At 56.1% G+C, this 13,854-nt stretch overlaps 1 protein-coding gene across 3 annotated transcripts; it reads right to left on the minus strand.

Annotated features, from left to right (window-relative positions):
• Positions 1-268: 268 nt before the first annotated feature.
• Positions 269-13,776, minus strand: TRIT1 (tRNA isopentenyltransferase 1). 3 transcript variants are annotated; one of them, XM_048969002.1, is made up of 11 exons: positions 13,594-13,776; positions 8,599-8,741; positions 8,063-8,159; positions 7,714-7,862; positions 6,763-6,905; positions 6,384-6,495; positions 6,065-6,177; positions 4,971-5,048; positions 3,451-3,560; positions 2,996-3,113; positions 269-847 (listed from the first exon to the last, which is right to left on the minus strand). In XM_048969002.1, the coding sequence occupies exons 1-11, from the start codon at positions 13,765-13,767 to the stop codon at positions 708-710; spliced, it is 1,377 nt and encodes a 458-aa protein (XP_048824959.1). In that variant the 5' UTR covers positions 13,768-13,776; the 3' UTR covers positions 269-707. The 3 variants fall into 3 exon arrangements, with proteins under 3 accessions (XP_048824959.1, XP_048824961.1, XP_048824960.1); XM_048969003.1 differs by having other exon boundaries at positions 730-1,062; XM_048969004.1 differs by lacking the exons at positions 8,063-8,159; positions 8,599-8,741.
• Positions 13,777-13,854: the final 78 nt, after the last annotated feature.

Below are 13,854 nucleotides of genomic sequence, written 5' to 3' on the forward strand. Positions count from 1 at the left end.
TTGAACCAGGACAGACTCATCTGCTGCAAATTTGATGAGATCATTTCCAAGTTCCCGTTTAACAGGTGCCAGCTCTTTCTGCACCTGCTGCGCGCAGCCTGCACCACGCTGAGAACATCTGCTCAGCTCCTGGAGCGAAGCTGCAAAAATGGGACGGGAAGAAGGAGCCGGGCTGGACATCCCACCCTGTGCCTGGAGCAAGGAACCTGGGCCAGATGGAAGCAGAGAGCAAGCAAGCTCAACTTTTTTAATAGGCAGGGGAACCCACAGTAATCCAGTGCCTTTATTTCCATATAAATTCAAAAAAAATCCTCTCCACAAAAAGGCAGTGAGAGCTCACTTGGGCCCTGAGGTGCACTGCTGGCCAAGCTGCAGGAGCACAGTACTTCTGTCTCTGAGAACAACACACCTGGAGACACAAAGGAGAAGCTCCGCCTTCCCAGGGACAGCGTGAGCCTGCGGCCAGAGCGAATGCAGGGCACGGACGCCCAGCAGCCTTGGCCCAGGGCCAGCCCTCTGCAGGCAGGGCAGGAGAAGCAGGGAACACAGAGACGAGGCCACATAAAGGGGCTCTGACACAGCCCACGGCCTTCTGGCTGTCACTCACACACCTGCCCCATCCCCCAAAAATGACTCTGCTCCTTTGGGTCAAGGCCACCCAGGACTCGGCCTTTCCCCGCCGTCCAGGTGGAAGCACGTTCACAAGCCTATGGAAAAGGCATGCTGCTGTCCTCGCCCGAGGTCTCTGCACTCCTGCTGTCCCTTGCCGTCTCTGCAGCATGCTCAGCAGCCTCCAGCTTCTTTCTCTTCTTCAGGTGGTGCAGGTGGGCTTTGGATCGTGTGTGAGCTGGAGGAAGAGGCAAACAAGCTTTTAACTCTGGGGAACCTGGGGAAGGGAGCTCCTGGCCTGATTTGCTCTGCATCAAACAATCAGGGCGCAGCCTTCAAGCCTTCCCCTGAGGAGAAGAAGGTGGGAAAGGGAAAAGTCCCGGGTTTGTATGCAGAAAGCCCCCAGCTGTCAGGATGCAATGCCCCACAAGTTTGCTCTACCTGAGCTTCCACCTGCAGGAGGAAAGAAAGGCAAGTGTTAGCAAACTCTGCAGAATGTGCATGAGGAGCAGTGCTCCATCAGCCCATGGAACGAGGCCAGGATCATTTGTAAGCCTAGATGTGCCTGCACCGCAGCACTGGGTGCATCGCAGAGCAGACAGGGACGGAGCCCAGAGCACAGTTCTGCTTTTGCACAACTCCAGGGCAAGGCCTGCAGCTACGAGAGCCCTGCAGGAGTCTGACGGGAGCAGAGGTGTGATCCCAAGGAAGCAAACTGCACTGACAAACCAGGGCAGCAAGAGCTGCACTTCTGTTTGCTGCCAAGGGCAGCAAAGCCTCCCATGTCAGTGGTATTATCTACAAAGCAGGAGCTCTGTCTAACCAGACCAATGTAACAGCAGCAAGGCAGTTTCGCTGTTGCCAAGAGATCAGAGTGGCAATTAAAGCAGCAAACTTTTCAAGCAGGGCCTTAATTAAACAGTGGTATGTTCTTGCTGAATGAAGGCCCCGAGGTGTTTTCCAGTCATCCTCTTCTGTCAAAGGATAAAATTGCAAAGCTGCTGCTTCATCGCAACACCGTGGGGTCACCCCCAGCTTGAAACAAAGTCACAGCCCTTACAATTTGTTGTAAGCAATGCCAAAGCTCAGAGCAGCTCAGGAAGCACTGATATCAGCAGTGCCACACACCGTAAAGTTAGAAGTTAAAAATCTCCTGGAGCCAGCAGGGTTTTGGGGAGCAGACCCAGAACTATCTGCAACTTAAAGCAGGAGAGCAGACTGCAGGCTGACCCAGCCCCCACTACTGCCTTCACTTCCTTTTGAGCTCTTGCATTTTGTAGTTAAATAGCACCAAGTTTGGGGCAATCCTTCTCCTGCCATCTGGGATTGCAGCCACATCCAGCAGGATGCAGAGAACACACAGCTGGTCGTGGTTTGAAATGGTGCATCTCAACCTGGGACGACGTCCCCAGAGGAGAAGCTGTTCCAACTGCTGTGTCTGCAGCTACCTTAAGGCGCTCCCACCCTGCCATACATCTTTACAACTTGCTGCACCTGGAAGGACAGCACACATTCTGCTAATTTTCAGAGTTCTCTGGCTCTGAAGCTTCTTGAAAGTACCTCCAAGCTCCAGCACCTGAGACTGGCTGCAATGCCAGTTATACTTACAAACTGGTCTGGTGGAAACGGCCTCCCCACAGCGAGCCAACTCCCACCTCTGTTTCCAGCAGTTCCCTGGATCAGAGGTAATGAATGGCTCATTCAAATCTGATCACCAATGATCTGGGCACGGCTTATCTTTGCGTTATCTCTGCATATTCCGCATTCGGGCAACACAAGGAGGTTTATCAGTTCCATTTCTGCAGTGTTTCTCAACTACTTTCTGTTTCTGGTTCTCAGCATGAGCCTCGCAGCACTGATAGATTCTGTTAACCTGATTCCAACAGAGCGCTTTTAAACTAAGTCCACTGAAAACAGAAAATCCTTTACTATCATCACTGCAGCTGGGAATACCTTTTTTTTAACATACAAATAAGAAAAATTATAGCAAAACCAAGCAAAACCACGCCATTACAGACATTAAGAACCTTTCTTCTCACACAGCATTTCAGAAAATCTGAATCTGCTCTGCTTTTAGACCAGCTGAAGTGCTCACAAGGACGAGCTGGGGCCGAACGCAGGCATCTCACACAGAGCCCAGCGCCTGGCGTGACGGCAGCGCAGCGCAGCGCTCCCCAGGGCAGCCCGACAGATGGCTGCTGTGGCACAGCTCCCGCACCCCCCTCAGGCCTCGCAAATGGCTGCTTTCACACACGGGCTGTAAGCAATCCCTGAAAGCCCAGGATCGTGTGCTGAGGGTCACCTGGCCACGCAGCGCCAGCCAAGGAGGCTGCCTCACGCCGCTCCCTGCGCGCAGCCCCGCTGTGCTGAGCCCCGCAGGCCCTACCTGCCCACTCCCTGTCCCCGATGATGACTCTGCTGCAGAGCTCGCACACACGATGGCTCCGTTTGTTCTCCTTCACATCACACTCCATCTTTACCGGCTCCACGGGCGGCTTGCGTCCCTGTCGAACACATGATGCCTCAAATGAGTTTCCATCCAGAAAATCTGCCACGGTTGTGTTCACTTCAGTAGGGTTTGGGCTGTGAATTTTCTGTACTCAGATATAATGTCAGGAGGACAGAAGATGCACTTTTACTATGCAAGACCAGCGGAGTGCTGAGCGCTGGGAGAAACGCTCAGCTTCGACACTGCTACTGCAAACAGAAACACGCATGGCTGATAAGGACACAGACAGCCCCAAATGTGGGAGAGACGGAGTGCCAAGTTACGGGGTCTGCAGTAACTGAGGAACAGGCTTCTCAGGCACAGCTCACACCTCAGTGCTGCTTATCCCATACCTGGATGAAGCTCTCCACAATCTCCAGAGCAGGCTTCAGCACATCTTCCTCCCACCGCAGGAGATCAGACACCTCCAAGCCATACACTGGAGGCACGTTGGGGCCAGGACCTACGAGGACACAGAGGTGAGTGCCAGCATCCCCCAGCCTGGTGCCCAGCACCCCGAGCAGTCAGCACGCAGGCTCTGTGGGTTTTATACCTCAAGAGAATCTGCTCTTTCATCAACCTGTCCTTCAGCACCCAGGAGCAAATAGCACCAGCCTTTCTGGAGCCAAAATTACCTGAGACCTCAGCTTGCGGGCAAACAGCAGTAACACCTCAGACTCAAGGCAAGCAACTTCATGATTGCCTGCCTTCAGGACAACATTAAAAGTCAGAGCACAGTAAGCAAACACTTCATTGCTACCATGGTCCACAGGAGGCCACAGAGAATGAAGAGCTAGATGGATGCATAAACCCATCACACAAAGCTGTGCTTACAAGGAGGTGCACGCACAGAGCCTGGGTGATGAATCTTTTGGTGCAGGCTCTTGTTCAACTGTGCTGCTCAGAGCTGTCATTGCTGGTGTGGCTGCAGCAGTTCTCAGCTCACAAAAGCGGGCTGTACGGGAGCTGCTTTGTCAGTGCCTCCACTTGACAAGGCAGTTACAAATCCACCACTCTGCCCTCGCAGACTCAGTATGAGGGTGGGGGGCACTGGCTGCAGCCCACTCAGGCAGCACAGCCACAGCCAGAGCACACCGTTCCCTTTGGTGGCAGTGCTGGCCCACAGTGGCTCGACTGCCAGCAGCCATCGGGCACACAGCCCTGCTTGGACAAAGCCACCAGAGGCTGCCGCGTGCCAGGCTCCAGCAGGTGCTGCTTTTTATTGCTATAACCACAAACAAGTTCTTGATAGGACTGATCTGAAGCACACCTGCCACTAGAAAGGTGAGCCACATCCGCCAAACACATGGCTCCATGAAAGCTCTTGCACTCTGTTCAAAGCCTATCTTTTGACTCGAGTTTCCTCCTGCCTTTTGTTGTTGTTGTTGTTGTTGCACCTTTCAACAAGTGCCCGGCTCCCAGCTGCTGCTGCTGGCCCTGCTCCAAGGCTGGGCTGATATGTGGAAGCCCTGCTGGCTCCCTGCCACCACAGCAAGCAGGGCCTGGTGTAGCCAATGGGCTCTGGTCCCTAATCCAGCGGGCATCTGTCAGCTGGGCTTCTTGCCTCATACAGGGGATGTGTGCGAGGGCCTGCTGGGCATCCCCTCAAGATCCTGGGGGCGGCAGGGATGCTGCAGCCTGCTTTCATCCATGGCTGCTGGGCACAGGGCCAAGCACTTGGTTGCATCGCTCCTGAGAGGGGAAGATCTTCCCTTGACAGGCAACCAGTGTGCACAGCAGAAGCAGTGAGAAGCTGTCTCTCTGAGTGTCTGGACAGACAGCTGGGGGCAAGATGAACATAGGCGGCATCAAAGCAGGGGAGAAGAGACACGAGAGCAGGGGTGGTGAGGCAGCACAGGAACAGAGGACTCACGTTTCAGGAAGCGGTTTCGGACCCATTTGTTCTGCCTCCGAGCATATCTCTTGCTCACCTGTTTCAGGGCTTGGATCCCTTTGAAACAGAGGATGTAAAAATACTGTGTCAGCACAACTCTACAAACTGAGCTTGAAGCAGAATGAGAAGAGCCTGTTGGCTCCAACAGGGAGGAAGTCATACAGGACAAAAGTTTCCTTTGGATAGTACCATGCTTGCTTAACAGAAATGTTTCTGCTATCAGTTTGGAGGTCTCCAAGCCAGCAGGGAGAAGCAGTCAGCACAGCAAATCCCCCGTTAGAATACAGGGGCAGTGTCAGCACAGAAGGGCTGGACAAAGTATCCCAAACGCCCTGGGGGAAAGGGCCCCAAACCGGTGCCCCAGAAGCTTCCAGCAAGTAGGACAATCTTTTCATGGGCTGTCCTGCTCTCCTAATCCCTAACCTGAATATTTCTCTGTTCAAATAGAACTCAAGATTTCTTGTTCCATCCACAGTGAACCTACAGGATCATCTATCACTGTACAACCTCAGTGTTCAGTACCAGACTTATTGTATCCCTCTGTAATCTTCTCTTTAACAGACACAACAAAGCACTTCAGTACCAGCCCTGTTTAAGCATTTCTGTGGTTTCCTCGGTGTCCATCTCCTTTGAACTGAACTCTCACTGTCTGACTGCCTAGTACCTCTGCTGTGCTGAGGAGCAGAGCAGCCCTCTAACAGCACCACATTTCTGAGCTCTATTTCATTTCTTCTTTCTGGCCTTGTTCTCCACAACATGCAGAGCCCAGCTGGGATTCTATCACCCCACATCACTGGTGCATCAGTTTCAGATCCCAGGTCACTATCTGCCCAATACATCTTACAAGAGGATCTGAGGGAAAGGAGGGAGGAATTATCTGGATGTGCTCAGAGATGCTCTGGAATGCCGAGTCCCTGTTCTTCTGGTCTAGCTGAAGTGAAAACTGCATGGAGAAGGGTACAACCCAACTCCAGCAAGACCTGTCCCAGGTCTGAGCTTGGTTCAGACCAAGCTCTGTCACCTGGAGCTGCGCGGGGCGGAAGGACGTAGGGTACACAGGGTGCTCCTCCCACCTTTTTGCAGTAGCAGGGCACTGGTCTCAGGTGAGCAGTTCCCCTCACTGACAAGGTACTCATGAAACTCCTTGAAACCAATGGACTGGAAGATGCCGTGCTGATAATCCTGCCTGGAGAGGAAGACAATAGCCAAGAGTCAGGGCCATCTCTTTCAGAACAGTGGGTGACCCCAACCTTTCCTGTGACAGTTGGGTTTCTGTGTCTCAACCTGTAGAGAGGGACACCCCAGGAGACACAAGACTGTGGCATTAGGGGACAAGCTAGACACAGGAACACACAGTAATGCCTTCAGTGAGGGAGCTGGCTTCTCACCCACCGATTTTCGGTCACCTTTTCTTGATTGTAGCGTTGGTGGAAGTCCCGCAGCTCTTCCAGCAGCCCTGCAGCCAGCATATCATCCACCCGCTGGTCCAGCCGTCGGTCCAGAGCTGGGAGGAGGAGGGCAGGAGTTGCTCAGCTGCTCAAGTCATGCACCTGGAGACCCACAGCTGGACCTTCTGCACTCCCAGCCTCCTGATCCATATGAAGAAGGCAGAGCCCAGCAGGCGAGGAGAATGAGTCCTCTGTCATGCCTGCTGATGCCAAAGGAATTGCTGCCTTCTCCAGTGAAGAGGCTGGGGCAGGAATAGGGAGTCAGCCTTCACCCCTCATCACATTGTGCAGTCAGTCAGGAGCTGTGCAAAGCCCACTCTCACCTGCCTGGTCTGCATGAAGCCACAAGATACAAGAGTGTGGGTATTTTAGGGGCCCCCCTAAGGGTCCCCCACCTTCCTCCTCCTGCTGCTGCTGCAAGATTTCACTGTGGGGGATCCCCGTCTCTTCAAACACTTGGAGGCTCCTGTAAACAAAGACAGACAGAGCTCAGAGGCTGGGTAAGGATGAGCTTTTCCATTTCCCCAGCAGCCCTGGGGGCTCCAGCAAAGGGAACCGCAGACATTCACTGCGATCCAACCCTCTCATGTGGGGGAAGGGCAGGCTTCAGCTCCCTCCGTGCCCAGCATCCCAACCACACCCGAGTCCTAGGGGTGCAGAGCAGAGTACAGTGGTGGCACCCCAGAACACAGCCACCCACTCCTGCCTGGCACCGGCACAAGCGCTGCAGGGGACGGGCTTCTGGCTCCAGCCCTGCCCTTTCCAGCCAGGCAGGGATGGAGGCCAGCACTGTCAAAGCTGGAGGAGACTGTGAGACATCAACACCAGGGAGCCAGAGGAAGCCGCACAGTGTGTCCTTCCCTCCGCCGTCGTCCCTCCCCCCCCCACACCGTGTGAATGGGGTGGGCGGTGTTCTGCTCCCCCCAGGGCAGGGCAAGGCTGGGACGGGCCTGATGAAGCAGCAGGCCTGGTCTTGCTGCGGTGCTGTTCCCACAGAGCTCAGGTATGTCACTCAGCCAGCCCAGCAACTTGCTCTTTAAATAGCTCTAGATAAACCCTGCTACTGGGGCAGGGTAATGGGAGCAGCCTCATTGCACACAAGCCAGCAGGGCTGCACAGCCATGGGTCTCAGCAGCACAGATTCCAGTTTCCCAGCACCAGTGCTCCAACATTCCTAGAAGGCTCGCAGTACCCGTTTGAGATGGGATCCTGCCATGCTCCCAGGCACACAGTTCCTCTGGGACAGGGTGAGGGGCTGAGCACACCGAGCTTACCTGGCCACTTTGCGCTTGTCGTTGGGGTGCAGCTTGGCTGCCATCTCTGGGTCTACCTGGCTCAGGCGGCGATGGAGATCAACAGCATCCAGCTGCTCCAGCTCCAATTTCCTGTCAGTGACTGTCCCAGACACCAGGCTGGACTTCTCCTGCGAGGTGCAAGGCAGCCCTGAGCCAAAACAGTCAACTGCATGCAGGCCAGCATGAGCGAGATGACCTACGGCCCCAGGGGGCCTTTGGTTTTCCGTGCCCCACTCTAGCAAGGAAGTACCATGCCAAGCTGTGTGAAGCCTGCCCTGAACACAGGGCTCACTGCTCCCCAGAGGGATTCGAAGCCCCACCACAATACCTTGGTGTTGACAAGGACCTTCCAGAGCAAAGACTCAATGTAGTAGTTGGTTCCTCCCACCACAATCGGGATCTTGTCTCGAGCAAAGATATCTTCAATGTGCTACAATCAAGGAGCACAAGCACGGACACATGGCAGGGAGAAAGGGCTGCAAGGAGATCCCCTCCCTTCCTGCACCACACAGCCCGTGAGGCTGCAGAGCAGTGTTACAGCTCTCTGGTCTCTTCCAGCCCTCTTCTACCTGTGCCAGCCACTGCTGAGATTCAGGGACACTCAGGAGGGGCAACACCTGGCTTAGCACTGTTGCTGTGCAGCAGGCTTCCTGCCCTGCCAGCCCTGAGGAGGGGCTGCCCTCACTGTTAGCAGGGAAAAAGTAAATCCAAGCCCTTCTTGCCAGCGGTATCCCCTGAAAACAGGAGTTTGTTGCTATGCAAGGAGCACAGGACTGACGTGAGCACTGATCTCTCTTGCAGGCCTATCTGTGGAGGAGGGAAGTCCCTGTCTGCTCGGCCAGGCAGGCTGCAGCACAAAAGGATATCAGAGCCACAGCTTTGTCTCTGAAATCCACCACTGTGTAGTTGGACACAAGAGGATCCACAAAGCTGATCATGTGGTGTCTGCACAGGCGCTGCTCCTGAGGAGAAACCTTGTTTGTGATGATGTCCAAGCCCTTGTACACCTGAGGAAGAGAAGACTGCGTTGCCCACCTCAGCATGCACACCCTATGGAGCCCCACCAACCTCTGCTTCTCCCTCCAGGCACAACAGTTCTCTGCCCTTGTTGACCCCTTCAGACTGGGCAGGTCTACCAAGACGTGTTCTGCCCAGGAAAGGCAGCAGGAATCTGCTCCTGCAAGGGGCCAAATTGCTTCTGTTGGCATTTGCTCCTGCCCACAGAGGAGATGAACCATGAGTCCAACAGCTTGTAATTGCTTTCCTGTTCTGCCCCTGCAGTAACTGATGAAAAGCCTGATGGAGTAATCAGAGCACGGTCAGTGTAACTGGCACAGCCCAGCTCCAAGGTTCAGCACTTCAAAATGAGCAAGATCATCTCCAAGCTGCAGCTACACGCTCAGGTGTGCCTCTTGACAAGCACCATCCCCCAGCACAGTACAAAATCTTGTTTGGGGACGAGGACCACTTCTTCCTACAGCACACACATCTCTCTCTGTATGCAGCATGCAATGTCATGGAGCCTCCTGAACATACTGATGGTTGCAGCTCACGCGCACCTTCAAAGCCTGCTTTCTGCTCCTCCCAGGCCAGTCAGCCAAGCAGAGAAGAAAATCAGGAGGTCAGTGCCCCTGGAAGAAGGGAGCATCACATCTTCCCTCCAGAGCCCCTAGGAGCCCCCCAGCAGCTTCAGCATTGCCTTGTGTGGGGCTGCAGACTGGCTGTCACTGAGTCACTGTCAAAGATGTTATTCCCCTCTCCTTCCCTGCTCCCGGCCCCCTCACATGCCAGGCAGCAGTGACCTACATCAGGAAACAGCCGAACAAAACAAACCTGGCAAGAAACAAACAAACAAGCCTGCTGAGAGCTCTGAAATGGAAGGAGTGGAGCTGGCATGGAGCAGTGACTGCACGCTGCTGGTCTGCACCGCCCACCAGGAACTGCTGGTGAGAGCCAAGAGCAGCGTCTCGCTGCTTCCAGGCACGTGTTTCATTTTGAGGCTGGGATATTCAGCCTGGGAGAATACTCCTGGGAGATGCTGGCCTCAGCTGAGCAGTTAAGCAGAGCAGAAAGGAAAGCCACCCAAACCAACGTTTGGGAGCATTCTTGGTAAAGATCCAAAGTAACCTGTGATCCCTGCAGCGCTGCAGCCCTAACCCCCTGCCCTGGGCACAGCCAACAGCCGCCCTGCAGAACTGAGCAGAGTGGGGACCCACAGCCAGCATGCTGAGGGCAGCTGCCAGCAGGCACGTGGGGCAGTGGGCACATAAAGCCCTTCTGTCCTGAGTGTGCAGCTCTGTGCCAAGCCAAGGACTGCGCGCGCCCTGTGCCAGGCAGAAGCCAAGGCTCTGAGCTGTGCTGAGGGCTCAGGGAAGGTACATGGAGCTCAGCATCTCTCAGCTCAGAGTGGCTTTCTACCATGTTGGTAGAAGGGACTGGATATGGCAGCAGTCATTTCCTCCTCTATCTACCAGAAACCACCCCAGCCAGAGGCCAGGCTTCCAGAAACAAACGTCCCCTTAATCCCCCTGAAAAGCAGCCAAGCCTCCAGCTGCAGCACGGCCTTCTCCTGCCACCACGCAGGTCCCAGACAGAAGGACAAGGTGACACAGAGGTGACCCATGGGCAGGAGGCACAGCGCAGCAGCCAGGGACGAGCTGAGGTTACTGGAGCAGGGAAGCCTGATCCTGCACTCAGCAGTCATGCGAGCTGTGGCAGCTGAACCTGCAGACTCTCCCTTCCTGTCTTGCCTAACCCTTCTGGCTGCTTTGAAGGCAAGTGCCAGGCTCTGCCCCTCAAGAAAGGCTGGCCTGGGGGCAGGAAGCAGGGGGAGAGGCAGGGCAACCAAGTGCTCTTTCTTTCTGCCTTCTGGGTGCAGGAGATCAGCAGACAGGAGGAGCAGCCTGCAGGGCAGCTCTGTGCCAGTGTGACCGGTGGTGGGCTGCAGCCTACTGATCGCCTGCCCTGCTGCTTTGGCTCAGTGCCTTCCAGCCCCGACAAGGGCCCTGCACCCCCCGCAGCTTCTACACGTCTGCCAATGTCCCAGCCAACACACAGCCCTAACAGGGCTTCCAGCACCCACGCAGGCAGGGCCAGGGCTTACACTTTACACTGAATCCCCCCCAAGGTTCTGCTGGGGATTAAACACTGAGCTCCTTCCTGAATATCTGGAAACAAGAGGAGGAATGTGGTGTCAGTGTGTGGGCTGGGAGGGAACAAAGGCAGCCTTTACACACACGCAGCCAGCACAGAGGTTTCCACCAGCTGGCTGTCGGCACAGCCACGGACCCGAGATGTCCTCCCGACACTCATTTCTATTTTCAGCAGGCAGCTCAGATAAGCCTTTGTTGCTTTCCAAGGCCCCAAAACAGATTAGCAGCAGCCTGGAGCAGCAGGCCTCTGAGACACTGCACACAAGCTGATGACTAAAGGTGCTTAGCCCTGGCCACAGCCTCCCGTCTCTTGCTGAGAGCCAGCAAATCAGTCCCAGGGCTCGAAGCGCTTGGTCGGAAACTTGGCACCAACTCTGGATGGGAAAACTGACGCAGGAGGCACAAAGCAGCCCTGAGCCCCCAGCCCCTCATCCGCCATGGAGGGGGCAAGGCAGTGTCCCGGGGACGGTCGTGGTGGCCCCACACAGCAGACCATCCCTAGCTGGGAAGGGCTCACAGAGTACTGGAGATCTCCAGCAGCGAGGGGTGGAGGGAAGAACCGAAGGCAAACCAGGGTGAAAGGGAAGAAAAATTCACCCCCCTTCTATACACTCTGCCACAAGAAAGCTGTCAGCAGAGCTTTGGCCAAAGCTCTTAAGACGTCCTGACCAGACACACTAACTGACAAACGTACCCAGTGTGCCACAACAGCCTCCAGAGGACTTCCTCAACTGCTCAGAGGTACAACACCCAGGAGGGACACTGGCACCAGGGAGGATGGGGGGGCCTCCAGCACACTGGCACCAGGATTGCCGCCTTCTCACTGCTTTGCTGGGAACAAAGCAGGACTGCCTTTACCCTGCTGGGTTTCTCTGGGGAAACTATATGCTTCTGAAGGAAGCACATCCCTTTCTGGGATAACGAATAGCAAGAGAAAGGACCAAAAAAAAATAATAAAGAGACTCATCAGATTAACCAGAGCTCCAGAGCTGCCTTGCAGGCACCAGCTAAGTCTGTAACTTGATCACAGCAACCCACGGCCACAACAAAGGCGCCCTGGGGAGAGGCCTGTGTACCGGAACAGGTGGGCTTGGGCTCCCAGCCCCTCCCTGAGCCTGGCTGCAGCTCCAACAGCTGCCCAAAAGACACTGCCAGCGTTGTCAGACCGCTGCAGCACTCAGATGGGCACAGCCATGAACGGGGAGCAGGGCTCTGGGCGATGTGGCTGCTGGCAGCTGTCACTTGAGAATGAGCAGTGGGGTTTTTAAAGCCCCGCAGCTCTTCCACAAGTCTACTGGTGTCAGCGCTGTGTAGCAGAGGGATACACAGCACAGAAACCTATTCCACAGGAACAAAGCCGGTGTGAAAGCAGACCCAGTTGGCTGCCGCGGCCGCCTAAGCGGGGCACGGGGGTTAGTGGAACGAGGTGGGGGAAGGGCAACGCGCTGCGTTAGCTGTGCCTGCAGGCGGCTGCCCCACGAGGCCACACTGAATGCAGGCACAGCGCAACGGCACCCGGGCTGCTCAGCTCTCGTTCCACAGTCACGCTAGAATGAGATTAAAAGGAAAGGAGGACAAGAGCCACTCGAGCTGAGATGCCATTGGATGCCTGCAGCCAGAATCCTCCAAGTGACTGCATTCCCACAGTGGGATGTGAAACAACCAGAGCACAAAATGCATGCTTCAAAGCATCCACCAGCACAAAACAAGACTGAGCAGCACACCAGTCGGCTCCAGAACCGTGCAGAGCTCTGCGTGCAGCAACAGCCTCACATCCCAGGATCACACCAGTCAACATCCGTTTCCATTACGAAAACCCAACGTATGCTGTGCTGGTGCTCACTGCAAGGCCTGCAAAAATCAGCATTTCAAGGTGCACAAATGGACATAAATAACAACTCTAGAGCTTTTCTGGATCAGGATGGGTAGCGTGGTGAGAGACACCTGACACAGATACTGCAGCAGCACATGCCTTGGAAGCCACCAGCTAAAAGCTGCCTGGTGCAGACAGACATCCCAAGAAAACCAGCACAGTCCCATCACAGGTGTGCGGAGCTCCAGGGGGTACCTGGGGACCACTGGGAGCACCGAGAGCCCCAGAGACACCCAGGTGCACAGACACAGGTCCAGGAGCGAAGGCCATGACGTGGGACAGCGTGGGGCAACGCAGGCCCTGCACAAAGGTCTCTCGGGGATTCCGTGCTTTTAAACTCCAGACTCTGTCCCCATGAGTTTAAGGAAAACACTTAAAATAAAATTAAAGCTGTCTGATCACTCGTTTTAAATGACGGATGGGGTGCTCACAAACTCAGCCCTGCAAGAGAGCCACTGAGCCCAGCGTCAGCAGCCCCGAGCAGGAAACAGAAGGTGAGCACGAAAAGTGCAGCACGAACGGCAAAGACTGCCGTGCTGGGGTTAAACACCTCTTTAGGGAGCGTAACCAACACGCTGAACGGGCTGCGGGTGTAGTGGGGGGCCTCTCGCAGGCCCCAGGCCCGCCTCAGACAACCGCGGACGGATCCCGGGCTCCCGGGCTCCCCGGCAGCGCGGCCTACTGCGGCCTACTGCGGCCTACCGCGGCCTACCGCGGCCTATCGCGGCGCCGCACGCCTTCCGCGCAGGAAGCGCCCTCCCCGCCCCCGCTGCGCTGCCCGCCCCCCCCCGGCCCGGCCCCCCCGCAGCCTCCCCGGTCCCACGCCGCCCGTACCTGCATGGAGTCGGCGCTGACGATCTCTCCGCCCAGGCGCAGCCCCAGCTGCACGGCCAGCGCCGACTTCCCGGTGCCGGTGGCGCCCAGGATCACCACGAGCGGCCGCGGAGGCGAGGCCCGGCCCAGGCACAACGCCGCCGCCATGACCCGGCCCGGCCCGGCGGCTGCCATGGAAACGGGCGGGCGGGGCGGGGGCGGGCCGGGCCGGGGACGCCCGCGGAAGGACCGGGAGGGCGGCCCCGGGCTCTTGCACCGCCC

This window comes from Lagopus muta, chromosome 23 (assembly GCF_023343835.1).
Source record: "Lagopus muta isolate bLagMut1 chromosome 23, bLagMut1 primary, whole genome shotgun sequence".
Taxonomy (NCBI): domain Eukaryota; kingdom Metazoa; phylum Chordata; class Aves; order Galliformes; family Phasianidae; genus Lagopus; species Lagopus muta.